Raw genomic sequence first — 22,586 nt, 5'->3', positions numbered from 1 at the left:
TGTTGCCGTTTTACGTGTTACTTTTAAGGTCTTTGGAAGGAGTTGACCAAGCCATGATAAGGTTGACATCTGCTCTTGGATACCAGAATCTAGTTCACTTAACATGAACGTATTATCAGTTCACTGAAACTGCTCCTGGTCTCTTAAGCAGCAATAATTCTACAGTTTTTAATTTATCCGGGTTTTGATTGTGCTTTTTTATGTGCAAGAAAATTAGTAATCCAATCTAATCATAATGGAGGCCCTTCATAAAGGGAAATTCAATACTATTATAAAAGTATGATGGTCAACTGACTAAAAAGCTAAAATGTACAGGGCATGTCCATGTGGCTTGTTGCAGGGGTTTGTATGGTACAGTGCTCCTGGCTACTGGGAGCTGTGGTGAGTGCTGAATCTTGAGGGGAAGTTTTACTGCTAGTCATAGAGAATCTAGAACTTTTCAGGATGGGATTGGAATTTTTTCTGTTTGCCCTTATGATGGAATAGTGCAATGGCAGCAGAATACCTCTTGTGTTGAGCAGGAGGATCTGCGTGGTGATTTACTTATATGCTATCCCCAGAAGGTGCATGTTTTGCCTCTGGTGAAGATAAGTTTGTTCCCTACCTTGGGCAGTGATGCTCGGGAACCAGAGCTCTGTGTGGTCATAGTGAGCACTGTGGTGATCCCCAGGCCAACACGAGCTGGTGCAGCATCCATGTTGATCCAGAACGAGATCCAGGACAGAATGACAATAAGGAGGCTGGGGATGTACATCTGGATCAAGTAATAGCCCATCTGTCTCTCCAGGTGGAAACGAGCTTCTATACAGGTGAACTTGCCTGAGGAGGACAGGAGATACATGGAAGATTACTGGTAAGGCACGGTGAGCCTCCTGTTTTCAGCCAATGTCTGAGGATTTTCCTTGCATTGCCTAGAACCAGAGTCTTGTTAGAGGAGGAAATGAACAGCTGTTGCCCAGTTCTGCAAGGGCATGTGGTGACAGGACAAAGGAAAATGACTTCAAACTGAAAGAGAGAAGGTTTAGATTAGATATTAGGAAGAAATTCTTCCCTGTGAGGGTGGTGAGGCCCTGGCACAGGTTGCCCAGAGAAGCTGTGGCTGCCCCATTGCTGGAATTGTTCAAGGCCAGGTTGGATGAGGCTTGGAGCAACCTGGGCTAGTGGAAGGTGTCTCTGCAGGGGAGTTGGAACTGGATGATCTTTAAGATCCCTTCCAACTCCAAACATTCTGTGATTCTATGAACATCAACATAGCAAGGAAAGCTCTTGGCAGTATGTCCTTTGTCACTTCAATTTCAAAGACAAAAGAAGATTCTTGGAGAGAAAGTCCAGACCAAACACCCTTGAATTGATACAGATGTTACTGGGGACAAGAGGATTTCACACATTTGTGTACATTAGCTTTTCACTAGCTATATATGTGTATATTTACTGGCAAAATACCTATGTGTATTTGTATGTCTGTTGCCCCTAGATGTGTAGGACAAGGCCTGTGTCAGCTGAGTGACATCACACACAGCAAGAGACTCTGGCAAATGCACAGTCTTGACTTCCTCTCTACTGAACCCAGCAGATGAGGGTAAACAGCACTGACCTGTGTTGTAGTGCTTTGTGCAGTATCTCAAGTCTTTTTCTTCTTTGAGGATAAACTGAGGCAATGTCAGCCCGTCAGCAACTTGTACCGCTCCTTTTTCTTGCCACTCAAATATGAGATCATTCATTGTATAGCCAACTGTAGAGAGGAGAGGACAGATACCATGTGAAAAACATTAAATAAAGGGACAGTGTTGCAGAAGAGATCCATGTTTGGAGGCAGGGGTGTGTCCTGACCTTCCTTGGCAATGCTGTCATGAATGGGATTTGGGTTGAGGCAAAACTGCTTGTGCATGTGATGAGAACCAAGGTGATGAGCTGCAGTGGAGCTGCAATGGTTTGCAATGAATTGTCTGTAATAAATCACATTTTTTCTTGAATTGGGCTTTGTTGAATTTGTTTTCTATTTTTTCCAACTCGACCTCTTTCTCTGGAAGAAGCTCCTCGTCCTTCCCTCCTTTGGTATAAGAAACATGTACAAGGGGCAGATGTTCATCCAGAGACACAAAATGCAGCTGAAAGCACTTTCACCCCTCTCCTCCAAAGTTAAAGGCCAATGTAAATACAAGCAAACCAGGGCTCCTTGCATGGGATCTTTTAAGTTTTGGCTTCTCTAGAAAATGTCACATATGCTGAATGAATGGAAAATCCTGAGCAAGAGGTTCTTGAACAAGACTCCAGTGAAGGCTGGGCTGGGAATGGGTTGCACCTGGGAAAGGAGATGGCAGGGGAGAGAGAGAGGGAAAACAAGTTGTCTCCTTTCTGAAATGGGGATGTGCACAGGACTCACAGCTTTCTAACTGCATGATGCACGTCTGTACGTCCATGGGGAAGTTCTTCAGGTCCATGGGGCAGGCCAGAGTCAGTGTGATCCTGAGGAGAGAAGAGAGCACAAGGGAATGCCAAACAGTTTGTGGTACTGCTGAGGAGTGAACCCCCTCAGACATCCAGTGCTGCAAACAGGCTGGGACCTTGCCTGAGACACACTGGTGTGCTGGGGGGAATGACTGATCACTGGCCACTTCCCTGCCTGTCTTCTCACACTTGGTGTTGGAAAGCATCAGAAATGCTGAACATTTGGGTCTGTGATATGATTCCCAGCAGAGTTGCCTGCTGCAGATGGTGTTTCATTGCAATGTTGTTTTAGACTGTGCAGAACAAAGAGTTCCCACACCAAACACTTCTGCTGCTTCAGTTTTCAGTTCTTGACTCAGGTTCACAACAGCCTGGATTAGCAGCAAGCCCAAGCCCAATATATGGGCCCCCAGATACATTTGTAGAGACTGGGACTGTTTGTAAATATCTGAATAGAACATTTGTGTCCTAAAAAAAGGGAAAAAAAAAAAAAGAAAAAAAACCCAACCAAAAAGAAATTTGTTCAAGATCATATGCTTCTGTGGGGGGAAAGAGAGACTTCAGTGGGATTTTCTGCAGGGAAAATGCCCTGTGCTAAGTCAATATGAACTTCTGTATCTTCCTGAATTCCTGCTGAGCCCCTTGGGACCTCTACTTCTGTCTTCACTTTCCACTAGGTGCAGGCTGCATTTTCTGGGGTATATTGCTGTGCTGCCCTGTACCATGATCTATGCTTAAAATGTTTCTTTGGTTCAATAAGCTGATACTGAATGATTTGCTTCAGATAGTTAGACTTGTGTTATTTGGTTTGATAATGTTGAAAATGCTGTTCCCTGAAGTGTTTAGGGTTTTCAGCTTTTTGCCTTGATGTAGAAATAGCATAACTACCCAGGGGACAGAAATTGAATTTTTCTATCATCAGACCTACAAGAAACTTATCAGAAGGGAAAGATACTTTAATTTAAAACCTTATGGTGGAAGAAATTCTCTGCTTGAGTTTAGAGGCGTGTTGGGACAGAAGATGTGACAAAGTCCATCTTCTTGTAAATGCCTTGCCTAGAGTTTGATTATTGCAAATACAGTAGCCAAGAGCCAGTTAGAGAATGGCAGAGCACTTAAGAGAGCTTTTTTTTTTACAGGGAAAGACTATTTGTCCTTTTGGAAAATTTGCATTTACATTGTGCTCTTTCTTTTTCATTTTCATAGAAAAATTTACATATAAAGAAACCTATATTTTCATTTGGAGATGAGTGAGATAGCAAAGTGTGGGTTTTTTAAACAAGAACTGAAGCTGTTTTCAAGTTTTTGCCTTCGAAACAGTGATCAATTCAGTCATGTCCCCTGCTGAGCCATTGCTCTGTTTTGCAGAGCAAACCCTAAGGCTGGGCTGACCCATATTTCCTCTCTCTACTCCTGCAGACCCACGTGGAACAGGACTCTGTGCCATGCTCACTGCCAGGTTGCTGGTGGCAGTTTTACTCCCTGCCTGGTTTTAGAAATTAAGAAATGTGAGGCTTCCATATTCAGCCAACACACATGGCAATTCTCTTATTGTTTTGGCCATCAGGGAGCTGGTCTTTGGGCTGGAACCACCTTGATGTTTGATGGAGGTTGTCTAAATTGCAGCATTAAGGTGTTTATTTTCCATTTTACAGCTCCATGGTGCTTTTTTTTTCCCCCATGGCTGCCATTGGGAGCTGCAGTGTGAGATGGGGTGTGTGAACCGTAGACTAATTTACATTACACATGAGGTGAAAAAATCTTCAATATAGAGTTAAACTTTATTTATGCTCATGAAGTTTGATCTTAGTTTCATGGGTTTCAAATAAAGAGTGGATTGGGTTGGAAGTGAAGGTGGGGGATCAGATGGATTTCCTGCAGGAAATTCAGTGCAATTAGTTCAGCTCCACTGATGGGTTCTTGGCTCTAGTGATAAAGGGATAACTATTAAGTTGAGACAAAGCCATGGAGCCCTACTTACCATTTTCCCTAATTTTTTTTTTTTTTTGTTAGGAAATGCTGCAGCTTTGAAAGCAGAGTTTTTATGAGCTTCTACTAGTTTTCACAGAGTACAGCTGGTTTTAGGCTCATGCTAGTATAAAATATCTCAAGTAATTTTACATTAGGGATGTTATGGAATCTACTAGAGAGCAGCCCAAGTTCTTGGACTGGGAAATGTAAAGATCAGCTAGATTCCTTCCCAGAACAACCCTCTGTCTCAATATGCTTTGGCAGAGGTCCCTTCCCAACACATTGCTGTGGCACTGCTAATTGTGTGACCTCTCACCTTAAAAAACCCTAAACTTCTTTTATCCATCATCATGCTCTAGGCTTGAACAGTGGGAGTTCAGCTCTGTCCTCCCCTACCTTTGTGGGACTCTTCCCACGGAGTCACCTCACCTGATGCTGTAGAGGACATTGCCGTTTCGGGAGATCCTCAGCAGCTTGTTGTCTGTGGTAATCTCATGGAAGTGGGCCCCTTTTTCATTAGCAAAGAACAAGTCAGGCTTCCAGATGGAGTCCAGCATGGAGGGGTCCAGGTCCAGGGAGTCGTCGGGGTACTCGTTGTACGCCAGCCGCGGGTCGTTCCACTGCTGTCTCAGGAAGATGTTCACCCTGTAATCCTGCACGGCGTGAACAGAGAGACAATCAGTGATCAGGGCAGGCTGAAAGCGCTGAGAACTGGGGAGCACCTATTAAAATCATTCTCAAAACCAAACCATGTCCAGGCCTAGCTATGCCAAGCATTTTTGGCGTTATTTCTCAAGGAACTGTTATCAATTTTTAGCTTTGTAGCTTACGGCTATTTCATAGCATGAGCAGCTGCCTGTCCTAGCAACCCTGTGTTACAGCAATTGTCAGCTGTGTGTGAAGTGTCAGGACCTCTCGTCTGGACCCTGGGGCTGGAGAGGCACTTGTGGAGGTCACAACGGCCCCTGTCAGCAGGATGATGTTGCAGAGGATTAAGAGGGAGGGGAAACTGAAGCCAGCTTCCTTTCAGTGCTGAACCTTCACATATTGTGACAATCTGTGGTTTCCCCAGACTTGGGAAGAGAAAAGGCTCTGTGAGACAGGCAGTCCATGGAAGGGAAATTCCTGTGTGTCCAATAATATGAGGGTAACTCGGATGAACTGACGGGAGCAGCTGCCTTTGGTGAGAGTATGTGAACATGAGAAAGATGTGCCTGAAGTCTGCTCTGCTAATGCTCAGTGAGTGTTCTGGGTTCCCCTCTCTAATTTCAAAATGCCATAAATGCTGCAGATTTTATAGGACGGTCATCTTCTTTAATTGTAACTAGTCCCTCATCACTATGCAAAATTATACCTGCTTCATAACCACGAGTCTTACAGCTCCCCTAAGTTCCCTAGGCCAAGGCTGGCTGCTGAGGCTGAGCTCAGACCCTCTCCTGGACAATTAAAGGCAGTTTCTGTTCTCCCTGTCTGACCAATAGCTTCCCTGGGTGATCTGCGTGCTCCTTTTCTTCTGACTTTCACATGAGAAAGTGAGCCAACAAATTGAAATGGGGAGAGGATGTGCCAGCTATCAGGAGAGGGATAAAAGCTCCATGTCCATAAATTAATTGACATTTTCTAAGTATAGAGGCAGACTGAGTCTGAAGAACAGTCTGTAATAAACCCATTTCACTGCCCTGGCCCAAACCAATAGTTGCTCTCATGATTAAGGGTTTCTTGGGTGCCTTTCTAGTACTAATGTACTTTGAAGACTTTTATTAAGAGGCAGTTAATGGGGGTTGTGTCTGATGTGCTTGCTGGTATCTATTACCTGCTTCAGGCACTTGGTGAGAGAATCTCCCTGACTCTGCCAGCGTGCCTGTTCTTTCCATCTGGAGAACACAAAGCTCTGGAGTTGAAGGGTGCATGTGTAGGAGAGTCCTTCTGATGTTGCTCGCTTGACTATGAACCTACAGCCTCTTGTCCAGGAGGACACAACTCCTGTGTGTCCAGTCACACTGGAGGGTTGGGAGAGGATTGTATTGGATGCCTTGTATTTTGGATGAGGCAGTTCATAGCCAAGCACATGGTCTAGAATCTGTTTCAGGCCACTTAGTGCCATCTGCGTCCTCAGAGCACAGAAGCTGCTAATGACATTAACAATTGTGACAACAGCAAATGAACCAAGCACTTGATGCTAAAAGAAGCAGACCTCTGAACATGAAAAAGACTTGCAACACTCTTTCTTTCTGCTGATGTCCCAAATGTCACCTTCACAAGTCCTAGTGCATCCCTCCGACTTAATTATTCATCTCTGTCGACCCTGGATAATGTGTCTTGAGAAAATGTGAATAGCTGAGGACAGCTGAGAGCCGGAGTCTAAGTGCAGGACCAACCAATGATGCAAGCCTGGAAGGGGAAAGTAACCCTGAATTTCCATTTTCCATGGCACACAGCAGCTCCCAGAACAACGTGTATGTTTTCAATTCTCCCTTTTCTGTGTGTAAAGATCTGCAGCCATTGCAGTCAGGGGAAATCAATGTCACTGACCTAATAGGTAGAAAGCAAAAGGTTGTTTTGCTTATTCAGCTACAAATAAGGTAGATGTGAGCAGGTCAGCTCCAGTTTGGGACTTATGTCATGTACAACACAAATTAAACTCATGTTTGGAAGAAACTTCAGCGGTAGCTGCCCAGAAGTGTGCTCAGCCTGATGGAGTGGTGGAAGGCCGGGGGGAATGGAGCCAATCTCCCTGCAACAGTCTGTGTCACTGTGGATAAGCTTTGTTGCTGGAGTAAATTCACTGAATCACCTTCAAAACTTGCCAAAAGGTAATGAAAGGGTGAGACAAGAGGTGTGGTGTGGTTTATGTTGCCATCACAGCAGGCATGAGAGACCACAGGCAGAATGACAGCCACAGTCTTTGTCACCATGATGAGGTATCTTAATTAAATGCCATGGGCCAAATGAAAATTAACTTCTTACAGTAGATGGCTGTGAGAAGGTCCCTCCTAACTCATCTCCAGAGTCAAGGTGTCCTGTACTCATGTCCTATGTGGAAACAGTGCAGGGCCATGTAGTGAATGTGTGGTGTGAGAGCCTGCACCACCTCCCTCCAAGGGATGAGCAGCAGTGTAGTAACTCAGGGTTGTGCTACTCTGTGCTCCTCCTTTGGAGACAAGTGTTTACAGTGCATATTTTTTGTTTTGGAATACAGATAACCAAGCACTTATGTATATATATCATATATATGATATTAAAAAGGCAATGACAAAGAAATATAATACATGGGCTGAATGCAATTCTCTGGCTTTGCCATTTTATGGCATTAATATTTCACCTCTCTGTGTGATTTTATGAAGGTCTTCCTACTCAGTGAGTTCACTTCACAGTCCTGGCCTGGCCATGGAGAATGTTTTCTCACAGATGCCTTTTCCCTTGTGTCAGGCAGCTGCATCACACTGGGGTATGGAAGGTTCTGAGCAGCCTTTTAGGTTCCTTGTGTCCAGCCTTATTTGAACATAAACGTAACAGCAAGCACTGTGGCTGCAAACTGGACATGACAGTGCCTGAGGAGCCAGCAGAAGGCATGGAGAGCAATTGGGGTATGTCTGTGGCTGTGACACAGCTAAGAGAAGAGTTACAGAACTCTGCACCAGCTAAAGAACCCGGTGTGCTGAAAGCTTTGTCCTGGGCACTGCAGTGAAGCTGAGGGGTGATGAGCCAAACAACACTCATTTGCTGGCTACCTTGAGATATGCAGCATTTCTCCTGGATGCTGCTGTATGAGATCTTAATTAGCATCACCAAGACGTCCACAGTTATTCCTAAATGATGGACACAATGGACCAATTTATGATGTGAACTTTCAAGCAAAGGAAAAAGAGGTTTGACTGGGGCTGCAAACTCAGCCAAAAAAAAAAAAAATTTAAAAATCTCTTTCTCCATATCCTTCTTATGACTGGAGTTCCTAATTTGTGTGCCAATCACATCCAGGCATTGATTATCTTGTGCAGCCTGCTCCTCTGGCTGTCTTGGGAGTGGGGAGCAGCAGCTCTGTGCAGTGAAGGCATTCAGGAGCTTTGCGATTTGGCACAAAAGGCATTTTACTCCCAAGGGGGAAACAACACAAGGCAGGAAGAAAAAAATAACTGAAGTGATCAAAGTAGTTCAATTTGATAATGCTGAAATGAAATTCTGCTTAGTGACCTCGCAAGGAGACAAGGAAACAGAAGATCATTTGAGACCTTTCCTTCCCAAGATCCCACAGCCTTGGCATCTGCTGCTGAAAGCAGTGGCAGGCTGGAGGCAGTGCTGTGAGGAAGGGATGGAGGCTGTCAGGGAACTCAGTGGGTTTCAGCCCCTGACTCAAGAGTTCTGTCAGAGCAGCCTCTGCACTGAGCAGTTTTGGTGAGAGGCTTCCCTTTGATAAATTGACATTTTGCTGATGGAACAATTAGGGTGGAGACTGAACTCCCTCAGAAGGGGATTCTGTGATCCCACCTGGGCAGAGCATAAGGGGCTTTAGTAGCATGGAGTTCATTCTCTAGAAAGGGAATGAGCAAACACCTTTAAGGGTACTTGCCTTGCAAAAGAAGCACTACAGCTGTCCACAAAAACAATGAGCACACCAGGAGCTGCCCTTGGAAGGGTTAATATGGCTAATAAGGTTAATAACCTCCTTACTTTATCAGAGCTGTAGCAAAATAGCCAAATTGAAGCCAGGTGTGAAACCACACCTAGGCCGAAGGGAGGTGCCCCTGAGGAGGAAGTCAGAAGAGGGCAGTGCCTGGTGAGGGGTGGGAGCAGCACCCTGGTGCTTAATAGGTGTGGGGTTCTTTTGTGCTGGAACCCAAAGCAGAAAGTTTTTTTGTGTCTTCCTGCAAAAGGAGGGGAAAGTTTATCTCTGCGAGCTAAGGATGGAGCTGCTGGTGAGTGAATTGTATCCAGCATCCTGCATTTCAAGTGTGTTTAGTTGTGAGGTCTTATTCTCAAGGGTTTTTCGTGTCCTTGGATTTGAGTTGCATGGTCCCATTTCATGGCTTCTTTTTTTTTTTCTCCCCTCCCTTCTTTATTCAATGCAAAGACAAACTCCAGCCACACACACAGCTGAAACACTGCAGCTCCAACAGTGAAATGGCAGCAGGCTGTGTGTTGTTGTGAAAACCTTTTCATTTTGTGCTGCATGACTTGTTATATGCTTATCATCTCTGTGGGACTGATGGTTGGGTTTAAGACTGACTGACTGCAGAAAACTTTGCTCAAAACCTAACCTTTGCTACAGGCTTTGTGCATTGCTACTTACATCTTTTGCTGATCTTGGGGTGAGTGGGGCTGGTATTAAATGTGTGACCCATATGCTTCATCAGACATATCTGCTGCACTGTGGCTTGGAATGAATTTTTTGGTCTGCTTTGCAGGATGGTTTACTTTCTTGTTGGAAATCTCATGTACAGTTGCCTCTGAGCCCATACTTAAAACTTGGACAGTTGCAGCCTCCAGCTTCTCCTGTCCTTAGGAGATTCTGGGAGCCCGACTGTGGCTGTGTTGCAGCTGGCTGGAAGGTCACATTTGGTTTGCTCTTTTCAGATGAGGTAACTATGGCATGAAAGCAGCAAAAATAAATTTGCATATATATGCTGTGTCTAGGAGAGCCTACGCTGACTGTTTTGTGATTTTCTTTCTTTTTCACTCTCTACTTTGCTGCAGGTTGGTCCTTTTTAAAACGTGGGACTGGATCTTGAGTCCAGCTCTAACTCTAGGTGATGATGTAAAAAAATATTCCTCCTTCTCCATCTGCATTCCCTGTGTACAAAATACTCCCAGCTGCCTGAGTCAGTGGGAGGACTATAAAATTGGGGCTTCCACTGAAAGAGAGAGCCCAGGGTATCACTTAATTTCAAGTTTGCTGTTGTAGTAGGGAATTTGTTAATTAAATGCTCAGATAATCCTACCAGTTGTTTCATGCTACAAGGAAAAGCCAGAGCTGGTGCAGTTTATTCACTTGAAACCGAGACCTGTTCCTGAGATGACTGACTTCTGTTTGTCTTGAATGAGGAATTTGTATGTCTGCTATAGATTTTGTGGTCTGGTATGACTTGGGGGGGGGGATTTGTTTATGCTTTTGAAGAGCAAAAAGGGATTTAGTGTCTTGCGATTGAGGGTTGTTTGGTGTTTTTAATAAAAATAGTTGGAAAGAGTGGATGCATCTTGCACTTGTCCTCGGGAATCCCTTGCTGTTGGATACACTATTGCAGTAATGCTTTAGGACAGGAGTCTGCACTTATCTGGCTGTTGTGGTTGGTCATATCTTTCCCCTGGAAGCACTGGTTGGGTTCACAGGGGTGTGTTCCCAGTCACAGGTTCCCTTGTCCTTAGAGCTCATGGCAGGTGAGGCTGAGGGATATAAGCTGTGAGCTGCAATCTAACATAAATGTCCAATCAATTATGTGCACCACTAGAGGCTTTTATGTGGAGTCTCCAGGATTCTTGAAGGAGTTACTTCCCTTCTCTAAGTCAGGTCTGCTTTAGGAGTTGCGTTTGCTGGATGACTTTTCCTTCTTTTTGGTTTTTTTTTTTTTTTTCAATTTCCCTTAACTTTACAGCAGTTTTCAGATCTCCATTTCTTGCCTTGTTCCTCTTGAAACTTTCTGGGGCTTTCTGCCCACTCAGTGGAGTCTGTGCTTTCTCTTGGCCCCGACTCATTTTCCTTCCTTCTGAGGTTTGTAGACTCGAGTGGCTGCATCAAATGCCCGGTTTGTTCTATTTTTCTGTATTTTCTCCTCTTCCTCTACCTTCCATCATGCCTTAAGCTGTGAGTGAGCACTGACCTCCAGTTTCTCTAATCCTCTGCATGGTGACCTCATAGTTTACACTGCTTTGTGATATTCAAGCATTATAAACTAAAATGATAGCAGTGATATTTTCTATAGGATGTAACAGCCCACTAAGGAGGTGTTTGAAAGCCTTCTCCAACTGCATATGTGGTATCCATAAAAACCTATGACTTCTCTGGCAGGTAGTAGTGCAACAGTTAAATATAAGCTGGCATAATACTCAGACCTGAACCTGACCAGGCCTAATGATGGGGGTTTAAACCATAATGTTCTTTCTCTTTTTGGCCAGTGAAGCAGCTAGGGGAGTTTTGTCATCATCAGTCACAGGGGTCAATGTTAGACTACAGCTTTCTTTATGGTAAAATATTGATTTGCCCTGCTCTCTCTCCTGCAAACTTCCACCCCTCCTCTCCTCCCCCTGCGTTCCAAACAAGTTCTACTTGTTTGACTTCAAAGTAGCCAAGTCTGTCCCAAAATCCCTTCACAACTGGACCGTCTGTTGTTCCCAGAAACTGCACTGGGGAGCTGACACTGCCTGTTTGACCTGCTGCATCCTCAAACAGTAGGGAGGGACTGGCTTCTCTACAGAGTACGTCGCAGGTTATGAATCCCAAGGACCCCTCTAGCTTGCTGAGATCTCCTTTTTAAATATTTCAGTACCTGTGTTGCTTGTGTTCTGGTTGGTGTTTACAAGCAGAATTGCTGTTCCCCAAGAAGTGCATTATACCAGGCTGTGTGCAATGCTGTGTCAGCCTGACATCTGGACTAGCTTGTCAGAGCTGCCTTGGATATTTCTAGACAAAGCAATGTGCCCAGAGGGTGTTCTTGGGTTCCCATGGGAATTTTTTTTCCTATGGAACACAGACTATGAAATGAGTGGCATCTGGAGAGGATAGCAAGTCCCTGCAGCCTGTCTTGGAGGTGAACTGCATCTCTGGCTCTCTCTCATGCTAGTCTATGCTAATTTTATGGAGCATCCTGCTTACAGAGATCATGTGGCATATTTGTATGACTGCTTCAGTGCATCTCACAATGTAGGACATATGCACTGAAAAACATGTCAATGGAATGTGCTCTGTACATCCCACAAGGATCCTTTGTGGGCCTGCCCTGCTCCCTTGCACTCTGGGTTGTCTCTGCTGGTTGTGTAGGAGCAGTATTTCTTGCCTGTAAGGCCAAAGGAGATATCCAATAAAATAGTAAATTAGCAGCAGATGTGTATTTCAGTTCTAGTTCTTCCTCTATTGCTTTATATACAAATGAATCCACGATACACTTCTTGCCTATGAACTCTGATAAATTCTGCAATCCAAGTAGGAAATCTGTTTCCTTGTGCTTAGACAGAATAGCAGCTTCCCCCCCCCCCCATTACCAGAACTGAAGTACCCCCAATGCAAACACTTCCAGCAGAATGGTGTCAGAAGAGACTTATAACCCCAGGTGAATGGCTGTGGATCTCCTCTGACAGTGGTGTGCATGCCAAGTAATTTGTTCGAGTCAAGGGGTGTGATCTATATGTAAAGCCTATAAACTCCTGCCTGAATGCACAAAGTGCCTGAAGCTGGAGCTTGGCATTCTTCTTTCAGCATTTTTCTAGAAAAAGAATTACCGAAGGGTAATTAAACACCATATTTCTGGATTATCTTTAATTAGCACAGCAGTAAGGCACTGTACCTCCAGAGTTTTCCTTTGCTGTTCACTGATTATGTCACAACCAATCTTTAATAGTTTTCAGATGGAGCAATTATCTCCTGTTCTAGTGATCCTCTGCTCCTAGTGCCTTGCCAATTACATACAGCCTTTAGCCATACTCACTAATTTTGTCTGAAGTGAGCCTTAACTCACAAATATTGGTTTTGATTTTCTATTAAAAATCATTTTCTACCAGAAATGTCTCCAAGAAAATAATCATCTTAATCTTTAGTCTAATAATCCTCATAAACTTTGGGAATCTGAACTATGGTGGAAACTAAATTTGAGTTCAGCCGATTTTCCTTCTCTTTGAATCCAGATTCATTCTGGATTTATGCCCACTTAAACATAAAGTACCTGCAACTGCCTCTGAGCTTGGAGCCTCAGGCAAGTCTTCCGAAAAAGACTGTTTGCTTCCCTTTCTGACCGTTGTCCTTTGCCTGTGCAGTGTTTTTGTAAGAGGCAGACAGAGGCTGTGTGATCTTCAGCTACATGCAGTGTGAGTCTTGTGTGTTGACCATTAATGTGCTCAAACCTTAGGTAAGCCTGGGGGCACTGAGAGAGTATTTTTCCCTGGTCACACTGAAGAGGAGGGTGATGCAGTGTTTTCTGGGAGTGCAGTGAGGCTGAGCCAGTAGCTGAGCAGCTGTGCTGTGATTTTTACTTACCATAGTTGTTTCTGCAATCGAGCCAAAGCTGTTGATGAAAATGTTGCAGCTGACGTTCACTGGCGGGCCTGCATGACAAGTACAGATTGGAACAGCAGTTCAGTGTGTGCTGTAAGACAGGCTATTTCCACTCTGTGGAGTTAAAACCTATTGTGGGAACTGGGTGACTGAGGGGTAAGTAGGGGAGTAAGGTCTGGATGACCTGGCTTGGTCTGGTCTTGGTTCTGAGCCAGTTTGACACCAGACAGTGTTTTTGCTTCACCTCTGTTCCCCTGTTTGGAAAAATGTTTATATATCTCAGCTGTGGACTGTTCAGATGAAAGGCAGATCAGAACCAGGCAGGACAGCTTTCCAGATAGCTTGACCTGGCTATATGGGTGGCAAGCTCACCTTGAACGTGATAGCAAAGTAACTCAGAAAAGAGCTGAGAGACTATTGACTTTCATTTAGAGCTTACTGATGAAATATTCATATGAAGTACCTAAATGTTGCTGAACTAGGATGATGTGCTCCCTACAAAGGCAGTGCAGCACAGTGTGCTGTAAGGGTCAGGCTGGCTGAAGGAACAAGTACCCCATGAGATGATGGTGGTGTTTGCTAAGGCTCACAGCTGCATAGGAGACTTCAGGGCTCTGCCAGCAGAAATTCTCTGGCTGTCTTGATTTGGTAGAGGGTATTCCCAGACTCTGGGCTGTGCCTCTCCTGGGCTTGATTTGCTTTCAGACTGAAGCTTTGCTTAGCTGCTCATATTGGAAAAGGTAAGGGGCCACCAAAGGAGTGAGTGAGGGTTAAAGGGGTGAAAAAATTGTGGTTAGAGGCCATGGGGGTCAGTCTGTTTGTGTGGTACTGGTGCTCAAAGGTATCAGTATGACTTGGAAGTGTTTCACGATATTGCCTGGCAAATCTGAAGCGGAAATGTTGCATTTACACAGAGGAAGATACCAAGAGCTGCAGTTTGGGACAAAGCAGAAAGCTGGAGGAAATTTTGGAACCAGAGCATACCTGGTGCCTGGAAAACCAGTGGCTTGCCCACATGTAATAAAAGGATTTCTGTAAAGCCTTAATAAGGGGAGGGGAAAAGGAAAAGGGGCCTCTGCTCTGGGAGCTCCCAAAGGACCTGCTGCGGGTGCTGCCTGGTGTGCAGTGGGGAAAGGCAGCTCAGGCAGAGAACAGACACTGCCCCAGGGACCAAGATCCCCATCTAACACTGGAGGAATTAATCTCATATCATCCCTGTGACAGATGCTTCTGGAAAGATAAGATCTGTGAAAGTGGAGAGTGTGGATTTTTAGATTGTTCCCCCATTCTTTATGGAGTCAGGGATGGTGTCTGCACTTCAAAGGCTGCCTGATGGCTCAGCCTGCTGGGGGAGTGATGCTCCTGTTAAGGTCACATCTGCAGTCTGACACTCACTGCAAGATGAAATACTGGAGGGGGAGGAATGGTTTTAACCAGAGGCTTGTGCCTCTAATCAGTGCAAACGTCCTCCTGTGTGGCAGTTAATGGATTTTCCTGATTACTAAGTAACATTTGGAGCTTGGTTTTCTCATCTTCATTTCCCTTTTCTCCTCTTCTACTTCAGCCTCTTCTGAAATTTTGTGCCTGTCCCCTGTGGGATTAGGATTGCAGCCACTTGGCAGTAACACTATATGGGTGGGATTTCCTTGGTACAAGTCCCAGGCAATCCAGGCAGGCTCCTACCTAACCAGCTCCCAGACAACGACTGCCAGTTCAAGCAGCATCTCACACTGTTCAATCTGTGCAGCTCTTTCTCCAGACTATTAAACATTGGCATGGGTTAAACTATCAGACACAAAATTATATATATATTTTTTTTCCCCTTTACCAACCCCTTTTATCTGAAAGCTTGGCCAGCAGCTGAAAGCACACAGTTTATCACGCTTTAGCACTTGTTTTATCCCTTCTGTAGTGCTCCTTTTGAGCTCAGGAGCATTGGTTTTCTATTTTGGATCCATCTCATGAGCCACACGGAAGGTCCATGTGCATGTGATTCCCCTCCCAAAGGGTACGTTATAAGGAAAATATTGAGCTGGTCCTGTGAAGGAATACAGTTTTCCAGCAGCAGGGTTGAGGGTACAGCCTGGGTGAGGGTCCCTTGTCCCAATGCCTCATTCTGCTCTGTCCCTGCCTGAGTTGCTCACTTTGTTCTCCAACTTGAGTCAAACCCCAGAAGCTTCTTCCTTGTTCTCAGAATGTGAATCCACAGCTAAGTCCAGACTTTACAGTGTTTATGGAAAAGCTGCAATCTTCTTTTTGTTAATCTTCCCCTCCCCAAAAATCAATCGGATATGGATCTTTGGTATTATTTTCATTTAGATCTAAGCAATTAAAATGTCCTTATGAGTTACTGCAGTTAATTTAAATGATGTGCTTTGAGAGCTACAACCCCAAGCTCTGTAAAATACCTCCTATCCCTCCCATATAAATTGGAGCCTGATTTATGTGTGGGAGGCTAAGCCAGCAAAACTGCCCTGGGGGGAAGGTGTAGTTCATTGAAATAAACCCGAAATTAAATTATCTCAAATAAAAATGCAATACAGCTGCCTCTAGCAGGAAGTTAATGTATACATTTCATTAAATATTAAAGTTTAATTTGTGTGTGTGCATAATTTAGTGGTATGCAGGTTTACAGGGTGGCGTTTTAACTCTTTGTGATTTGGGTAAGAACAGCAGTGCTCTCTGTTGCCTGGTTGATTACTGGGACATAAGGTTCCCACCTTTTTTTGGGTTTAAAAGCCCAGTACAGAGCTAATTGTTTGAAGCTGGGTGGCAGGTGCTGTCACTGTGATTAATGGGTCCTGGGAGTCCTGTGTTAGCACTGCCAGTGACTCCAGGGAGAGGGGGAACTGGTAGGAGGAAACAAAAGAACTGAGCATTGAAAAGGGCTGGGCAGTGGCTGGGGGTGGGGGGCAGATCCTGCTTTATCTCTGTGTGTGATTCAAGGCCAAGTAGCTCCAGGAAGGTGAGCTCAGTTAAAAAGAAAACGAAAAAATCATAGAATGGTTTGACTTGGAAGGTCCTTCAAGACCCTCTAGTGCCAACTTCTCTGCTGTGTGTGGGGACACCCTCCACTTGGCCAGGCTGGAAAACCCACCAAAAACCCCCAAAACCAAACCAACCAATCAAAATAACCCAAACAAACAAAAAAGACGCAAACCCCACCCCTGTTAGAAGAGGTGTTTTGAGGAGCAAAGAGAGAGGATCTGTTGCCTCTGCCAGGGCCGGATTCAGTGCTGTCTGGATACCAGTAAATACAGGGTGGATTGTAAAAATTGGGTGTGAAACGGTGGAGCTGTGTTGGGCTTAAGAGTTCTATTACTGTGGGGGACAGGGATGGGTCTGAGCTGCCCCTGGATCCTACTGAATTTCTTTGGAGCTGATGGGAGAGACTCCTCTTGGCAGTGGTGGGTGTAAGGGGGGAACATTACCTGCTATTAGAAGGTGCTGTGGGCAGTGACTTCAGGGGAAAGTTTTTCTCTTAACCTGTAAGATGTTCAGCTCCCTGCCAGTCACTGCTTGGTTTGGCAGGATCCCCGATCCCTACTTCAGTGTACACTCCCTGTGTGTAAAGTTTTTACAAGGTTGTTTCTACTCTGAGTGGACATCTCTCCATGTCTTCCCAGATATCTACAAGGGATCCATGTGCCAAATATAATTAAGAACACAAAGATTGTTCATATTCCATATACAATTAGGGAGGTATTTGGGAGGATTGCAGGCAGCTTTCAGTCCCAAAATGAAACAAAGCTGGGTTTTTTCATACCTTTAAAATTTGGTCTGATCCTGGCATCGTATCCCGAAGTTCGCCCCATCAACTTATCCAAGAAATCAGAAGGAGACATGGGTTTGGGGGCAGATCGTGCTGCTGCTTCAGCTTCTTTGGAGGCTGCCAGGCTGTGTGAGTAGAAAGAAAGAGGAGGTTTTAGTGTGCATCCCATACTGAGGAGGGTTTGGGGTCCAGAAACAGAGCAGTCAGCATCTTATTCCTGCTGAGGCAGGATGGGCACCCATGTGAATTCCTAATGAGGCTGGTCTCAGCTAATTTGTTTGCCCAGCCCAAACATCTCCAAATACAGAATCCCAGCTGCCACCAAAGTAGAAGAGAGATGATGAGTAGTGAAAATCCTTTTGTGAGTTTAGGTATAGCTCCTTGGCGTGCCACTAAATTACAAATGTGAACTCTGGCGCTGAGCTCCGCAGGTAAAATACACTCTGAGATTAGCCTTGGGCTGCAATTACTGCTTAATTACATGGCAAATAGCAAGGAGCATATTCGGTACTCTGACAGCCCGATTTTCCAAAAGGCAGGTAGGATCAGAGCAACCTGGAATTTGAGGTTTAAATGAGCATCACCTGATGGTACAGCTCATGCAGAGCCTTTGGGACTGTAGGGGAGAGAGGTGGTTGTGCTTCCCACTTGCTGATCAGTCCAGCATTTGCTATTGGTACCTGCAATGCAGGGTCTGAGTTCAGCTCAGCAACACGGTCTCTGGACTAGGAGATGTCTGGACGATGATCCTGAAATCACACTCGTGTTGGGTTGAGGATGAAAGCAAATGGGGTGGTTTTGGGACCCATATGGCCTCTGGGGCAGACAGAGTGAAATAACCAATTTATCTGTAGAAGATGAAAACCTATGACTGGCAATGTTCCTTCTGGCTCAATGGGAGTCTGCAGGGTGATGATTTGGGCTGTTGTTGCCATCTACACAGGAAGAAGTGACCCCTGGTACTACATGCCCATTCTCAACTTTGAGGATGGTTTCACTTCCAAGACAGTTCTCTCCCTTTGGTTATGTGGCTTCTACTTGAACACCAGTCTGTTCCCATGCTGAAAGTGTGGTGTAAAATTGCCTAGATTAGCCAAAGAAAAAACAACCTTTGCATTGTTCTTAGGGCAAGAGCTGTCTCTGCCTGTGGGCTCAGTGCCTGATGCTGGTTAGAGCCTGCAGGCAGGATTGCAAGGCAAATGTATCATGAGTCAAAGGAAGCTGCTCAGAAGGAAGTGAGGCTCGTTGCTTCACACTTTGCAAAACTCTTGAATTTTTTAAAGTACAAAGGCTGTGTGGGAACAGTGAGAAGCCACTGACAGAGCAGCTGGGAGGCCTGAGAATGTTTGCAGCAGGTACGAGATATTTAGCTAGATGTGTCCTCACAAGTGACAGCATGAGGGCCTGACCTTGGGAAATTTTGCAGTAGTCAAACCTGATGGTTTTTGAAGAGTAGTGCTAAGTACTGACACAAGGTCTTCTGGGAAGAACTTGGGACAGTCACTGTGTGTTGTATTAATGTGATCCTGCCCTCAAAGACCTGTTCATCCAATGCAAGTTTGAGCAGAGGCTCCAAAGACACAAATGTCTTGATAAGAACATTTTGAGCCACTGAGGTCCTCAGGAATTTTAAAACTGACAGAATTCAACAGTGCTTGGGTGCCATAATTTCAAAATCAGGAATCTAGTACCCTGCATTGCGTTGACTTTCTTTTCTAGTGTCAGCAGTGATGGCTTGCCAAGTGTTGGTTTTCAATCCTGCAAACTCACAGCTGCAGTCTGGCTTCCTTTGTAAGCTGCAACAGGGTACTCTGATTACCAGGTTTTTAATGGTTAAAAATTGATTAATTCCCACAATGAAAAGGGGAGATGAATTCCAGGCCACTTCCACTGAGAGTCTAAAACTAGGGTTTCATTCACTTCTTCATATATTCACAATCCACTGCCACACTGGCCATGTCTGAGCAGGCTGATGCACACTCATGCTTGGTGTTGACCTGACAAGTTGTGGATCTCACTTTTACTACAGCCACACTGCCCTTTCTTATCTTGTCCCTACCTCTGCTCTAAGGAACTATACAAAGCCCAAAACAATGTGTTTCAGGGGTAAATGGGGTTGTGGAATGGGTGATGGTTTTAATTTAATTATTTTTAGGAGGAAAGCAATGGGGTGCAATTGATTTGCAAACTCAGAAGAAAGCTGGGGGTGGGAGGACAATCAATACTGGGCTCGACTACTGCATTGCAATGGAGTGTCTGCATGGCAATGAGTCCAGAGAAAAGATTTCAATTAAGCAGCAAATGACTTGGTAACCAGACTCCTGCCACTTCAGCAACAAGATGCCAAATACTGCAATACACTGATTTCTTCTCATTAACTGTTAACTGGAAGAAGTATATGGAAATGGAAAAGTGGGGGGGATGAGGCAATACAAATCTAATAAGCATCTAATAAGCTTTAAGTGGAAAAAGATAATTAGAAACTGCAATTCCCCTGGCATTTGTTTTAAAAAATGAGGTGAAAAGGCAAAGAAATCAGTGCTGAGCTTTCCTGTGAATTCAGCGTGAAAGCCTGTACTGAATATGTTCACTCACAATAAGTTAGTCTGCTGGTATTCTTTGGGTATCACTTTCTGATTCTTTCCCAGTCAAAGTTGCAAGTAAATTAATTTGATGGGCTCAGTTCCTACATGGAAGTATTTATTTAGATAACTGAATCCCAGAAGCATCTGGGAGAGGATCAGACTCACAGCCCCACTGCTTTCTGCAGCTTCATGCCCATCTCTGAGCAGTTCCTGGGAACACCTTTGGGGAGGTGCTGGAACTGTCAAACATGGTTTAATGCCTCCTAATATGTGTTTTTAAATCTATTTGTCTGCTGTGTGTTGTTACCCAGGTGACCTGGGAAGGATGAGTTCTAGTTTTGTCTAGTTTCTCTTTGGTTATTAGATGTTTTCCTATAACGACCTGGTAACAGCTTCCCCCTAGATTTAATAAGAAAAGGCAAGAAAGGCAAGGGATGAAGGAGTAGCAAAGCCTTTCCAGCAGCAGGCAGATGAGTCAACTCTCTAGCTTAGAAGAAATAGTAGAAAACACCACTGGGAACTACAGAGAGGCTGGTCCACCCCACTGTGCTTTAGATGGATGGTTTCTCTCTAACAGAACCCCAAAAATCTTCACTCTGGTTGTGACAACTGAGCTTTGCAATGGCAGTTTAGCTCAGACAGCACTCAAAATACTACTAGCTTCTGTTCTCTTCCAGGTCTGTCTAGACCAGTGCTGTGGGCTGCCTTGGGAGCTTTCTGGGATTTTCTCCGTGCCTTTACTTCTTACAAAAGCACCTTTGAAAGTCCCACAGGACTGTTCATCTGCTGGCCCAGCAGAGGCAGGGAGAGTGACTTGAAAATTATTGACAATAGAAGGGAATTGGAAATTTAGAGTGGGTTGTGGTGGTGTTCAGAGAGAAGATTTGATTCTGTGAATAAACAAAGGGAGGCAAAGCACGTAAGCACCGAGGCTGTAGTTTGCATTGGTGTAAGAGTGTTGTCTGAGCTGGGTGTCTCGGCGCATTTTAATAGCAGTCAGACAGCGGCTTATCTTATTTATGCTGGTGTAATCCCTAGTGGATCTGGCTGAGAAAGTGCCATCAGGCAATCATCACAGCCACTACAATGGGAAGGATCTCTTCAAAGGGTCGATGAACTAGCATAATCTTTTGTGATATTAATGCTGGTGTGTAAGCAGACACCAGCAAGCCCCCAGGAGGTGCAGCCCACGAGCAGGATAGGAAGGTGAAAGCTGATGGAGATGAGCAGCCCAGCTGCTCAGGATTGCATTCCTTAAAACAGAGCAGTCAGGCTTTGCAGGACACCTATCACTGGTTTCTCTGTGGCACTGTTTACTCTGTCTGCATTATTTTGTTTCATCTAAACAGATGATATATTCTTATAAACAGTTATTTGGTTTAGAAAGTGGCTCTTCTGCAGTCTGACCACGTCTGTTTGTTCAGTTCCTGGCTCCCCAGTTGGCTGTTTCATCCTTCTCCTCTCATTTGCATGGTCCTTGTGCATTATTGTCATGCCTTTTTTTTTTTTTTTCTTTGGGTGTGCCCATGGCTGTCCATCTAATTAAGTCCAACATCACAAACTGCCCTGTTCTGATTGAATGCTGATACTAAGAAATAATTTTTTTTATTCTTTTTAATTTATTTTTTTTAGTTTGCAAAGAGGAATGATGAAGGAATTTAATTAGCACAGGGCCTCTATTCCCTTGTCAAATAATTTAATTGTTAATCATTAATTCTGGATGTAAAAAAAAAATCATGTCTGGAAGCAGAAACAAACTGTTGCAAAACAAGTGTTTGCAGAGGAAATACCTCTGCCAAGTGTGAAAGGCTCAAGTCCCTGTGAGGATAAAGTGGTACCACATCAGTGGCTCGAGAGAACAGCACTGGGTTTATTTCTCTGGTTGGACTCAGAAGAAATAAAGATACCTAACCCCTTACCCTGGTTCAGTGCTGCTCAGCAAAGCTTTCTGATGTGGTTTGTTGGGAGTTTATTTTTGAAATGCAGCAAGCCAGAAAGCTTGACAGGGATGTGTTGGGAATAGTGTTCAGGTGAGCTGCCTCACATTTGTCCTTCAAATGCTGTGTATTCTGTAAGTAGATATCCCAGGGGAGGGAAATATCCATCAGGTCTAAGGCAGGGTGAGGTGAGCAGAGTAACTGTTTCCCCTGTTACCTTTAAAGCCAGGCTAGAGCAGTGTGGGGGCTCAGGGGCACAGGAGAATTCATCAGTTCAGCTTTATTGACTTCAGCAGGCTCCGAGAGGTGCAATTGCAAAGAGAACATCAGATAGTTGGGCACAGAAAGGCATCGTGCTGTCCATGATTAACTAGGATTGCCCAGGATAACTCTCTCCTTACTCTCCTGGAACCATCTCCCTGGTCCCTTGAGCAGATACTGGAGCTCAGCAGAGCCCAGCCTGGATTCAGCCTCTGCCAATGCTGGAGCTGCCTGTCTCCATCTTGTCCTCAGCAGCTGGAGAGAGGCAGGAAGGACAGACAGAAGATTGTCTTGGTGAAATGAAAAGGGGCAGCCCTAAACTCTGCACCCAGACTGTTATTTATGACTGCACACCAACATGTTATCTGGAGGGAACTGCTGCCAGACCCTGGCTGGGAAGGCTTGGCAGAGACTGC

At 44.7% G+C, this 22,586-nt stretch overlaps 1 protein-coding gene across 2 annotated transcripts in view; it reads right to left on the bottom strand.

The window, feature by feature from the left end:
• GLRA1 (glycine receptor alpha 1) overlaps positions 1-22,586 on the bottom strand; it is a 47,612-nt gene that overhangs the window by 14,710 nt on the left and 10,316 nt on the right. For both annotated transcript variants that reach the window (XM_051793459.1, XM_051793460.1), the window contains exons 2-7: positions 17,382-17,512; positions 13,598-13,665; positions 4,849-5,072; positions 2,384-2,466; positions 1,595-1,732; positions 605-819 (exon numbers count right to left, since the gene is read on the bottom strand). In XM_051793459.1, the coding sequence (XP_051649419.1) occupies positions 605-819; positions 1,595-1,732; positions 2,384-2,466; positions 4,849-5,072; positions 13,598-13,665; positions 17,382-17,512 (859 nt within the window). The remainder of the gene's footprint in view (positions 1-604; positions 820-1,594; positions 1,733-2,383; positions 2,467-4,848; positions 5,073-13,597; positions 13,666-17,381; positions 17,513-22,586) is intronic.

This window comes from Manacus candei, unplaced genomic scaffold (assembly GCF_025592945.1).
Source record: "Manacus candei isolate 608988 ecotype Guabito, Panama unplaced genomic scaffold, ASM2559294v1 h1tg000037l, whole genome shotgun sequence".
NCBI lineage: Eukaryota > Metazoa > Chordata > Aves > Passeriformes > Pipridae > Manacus > Manacus candei.
The sequence above is the reverse complement of the archived record's forward strand: the minus strand, read 5'-3'. Positions and strand labels throughout refer to the sequence as shown.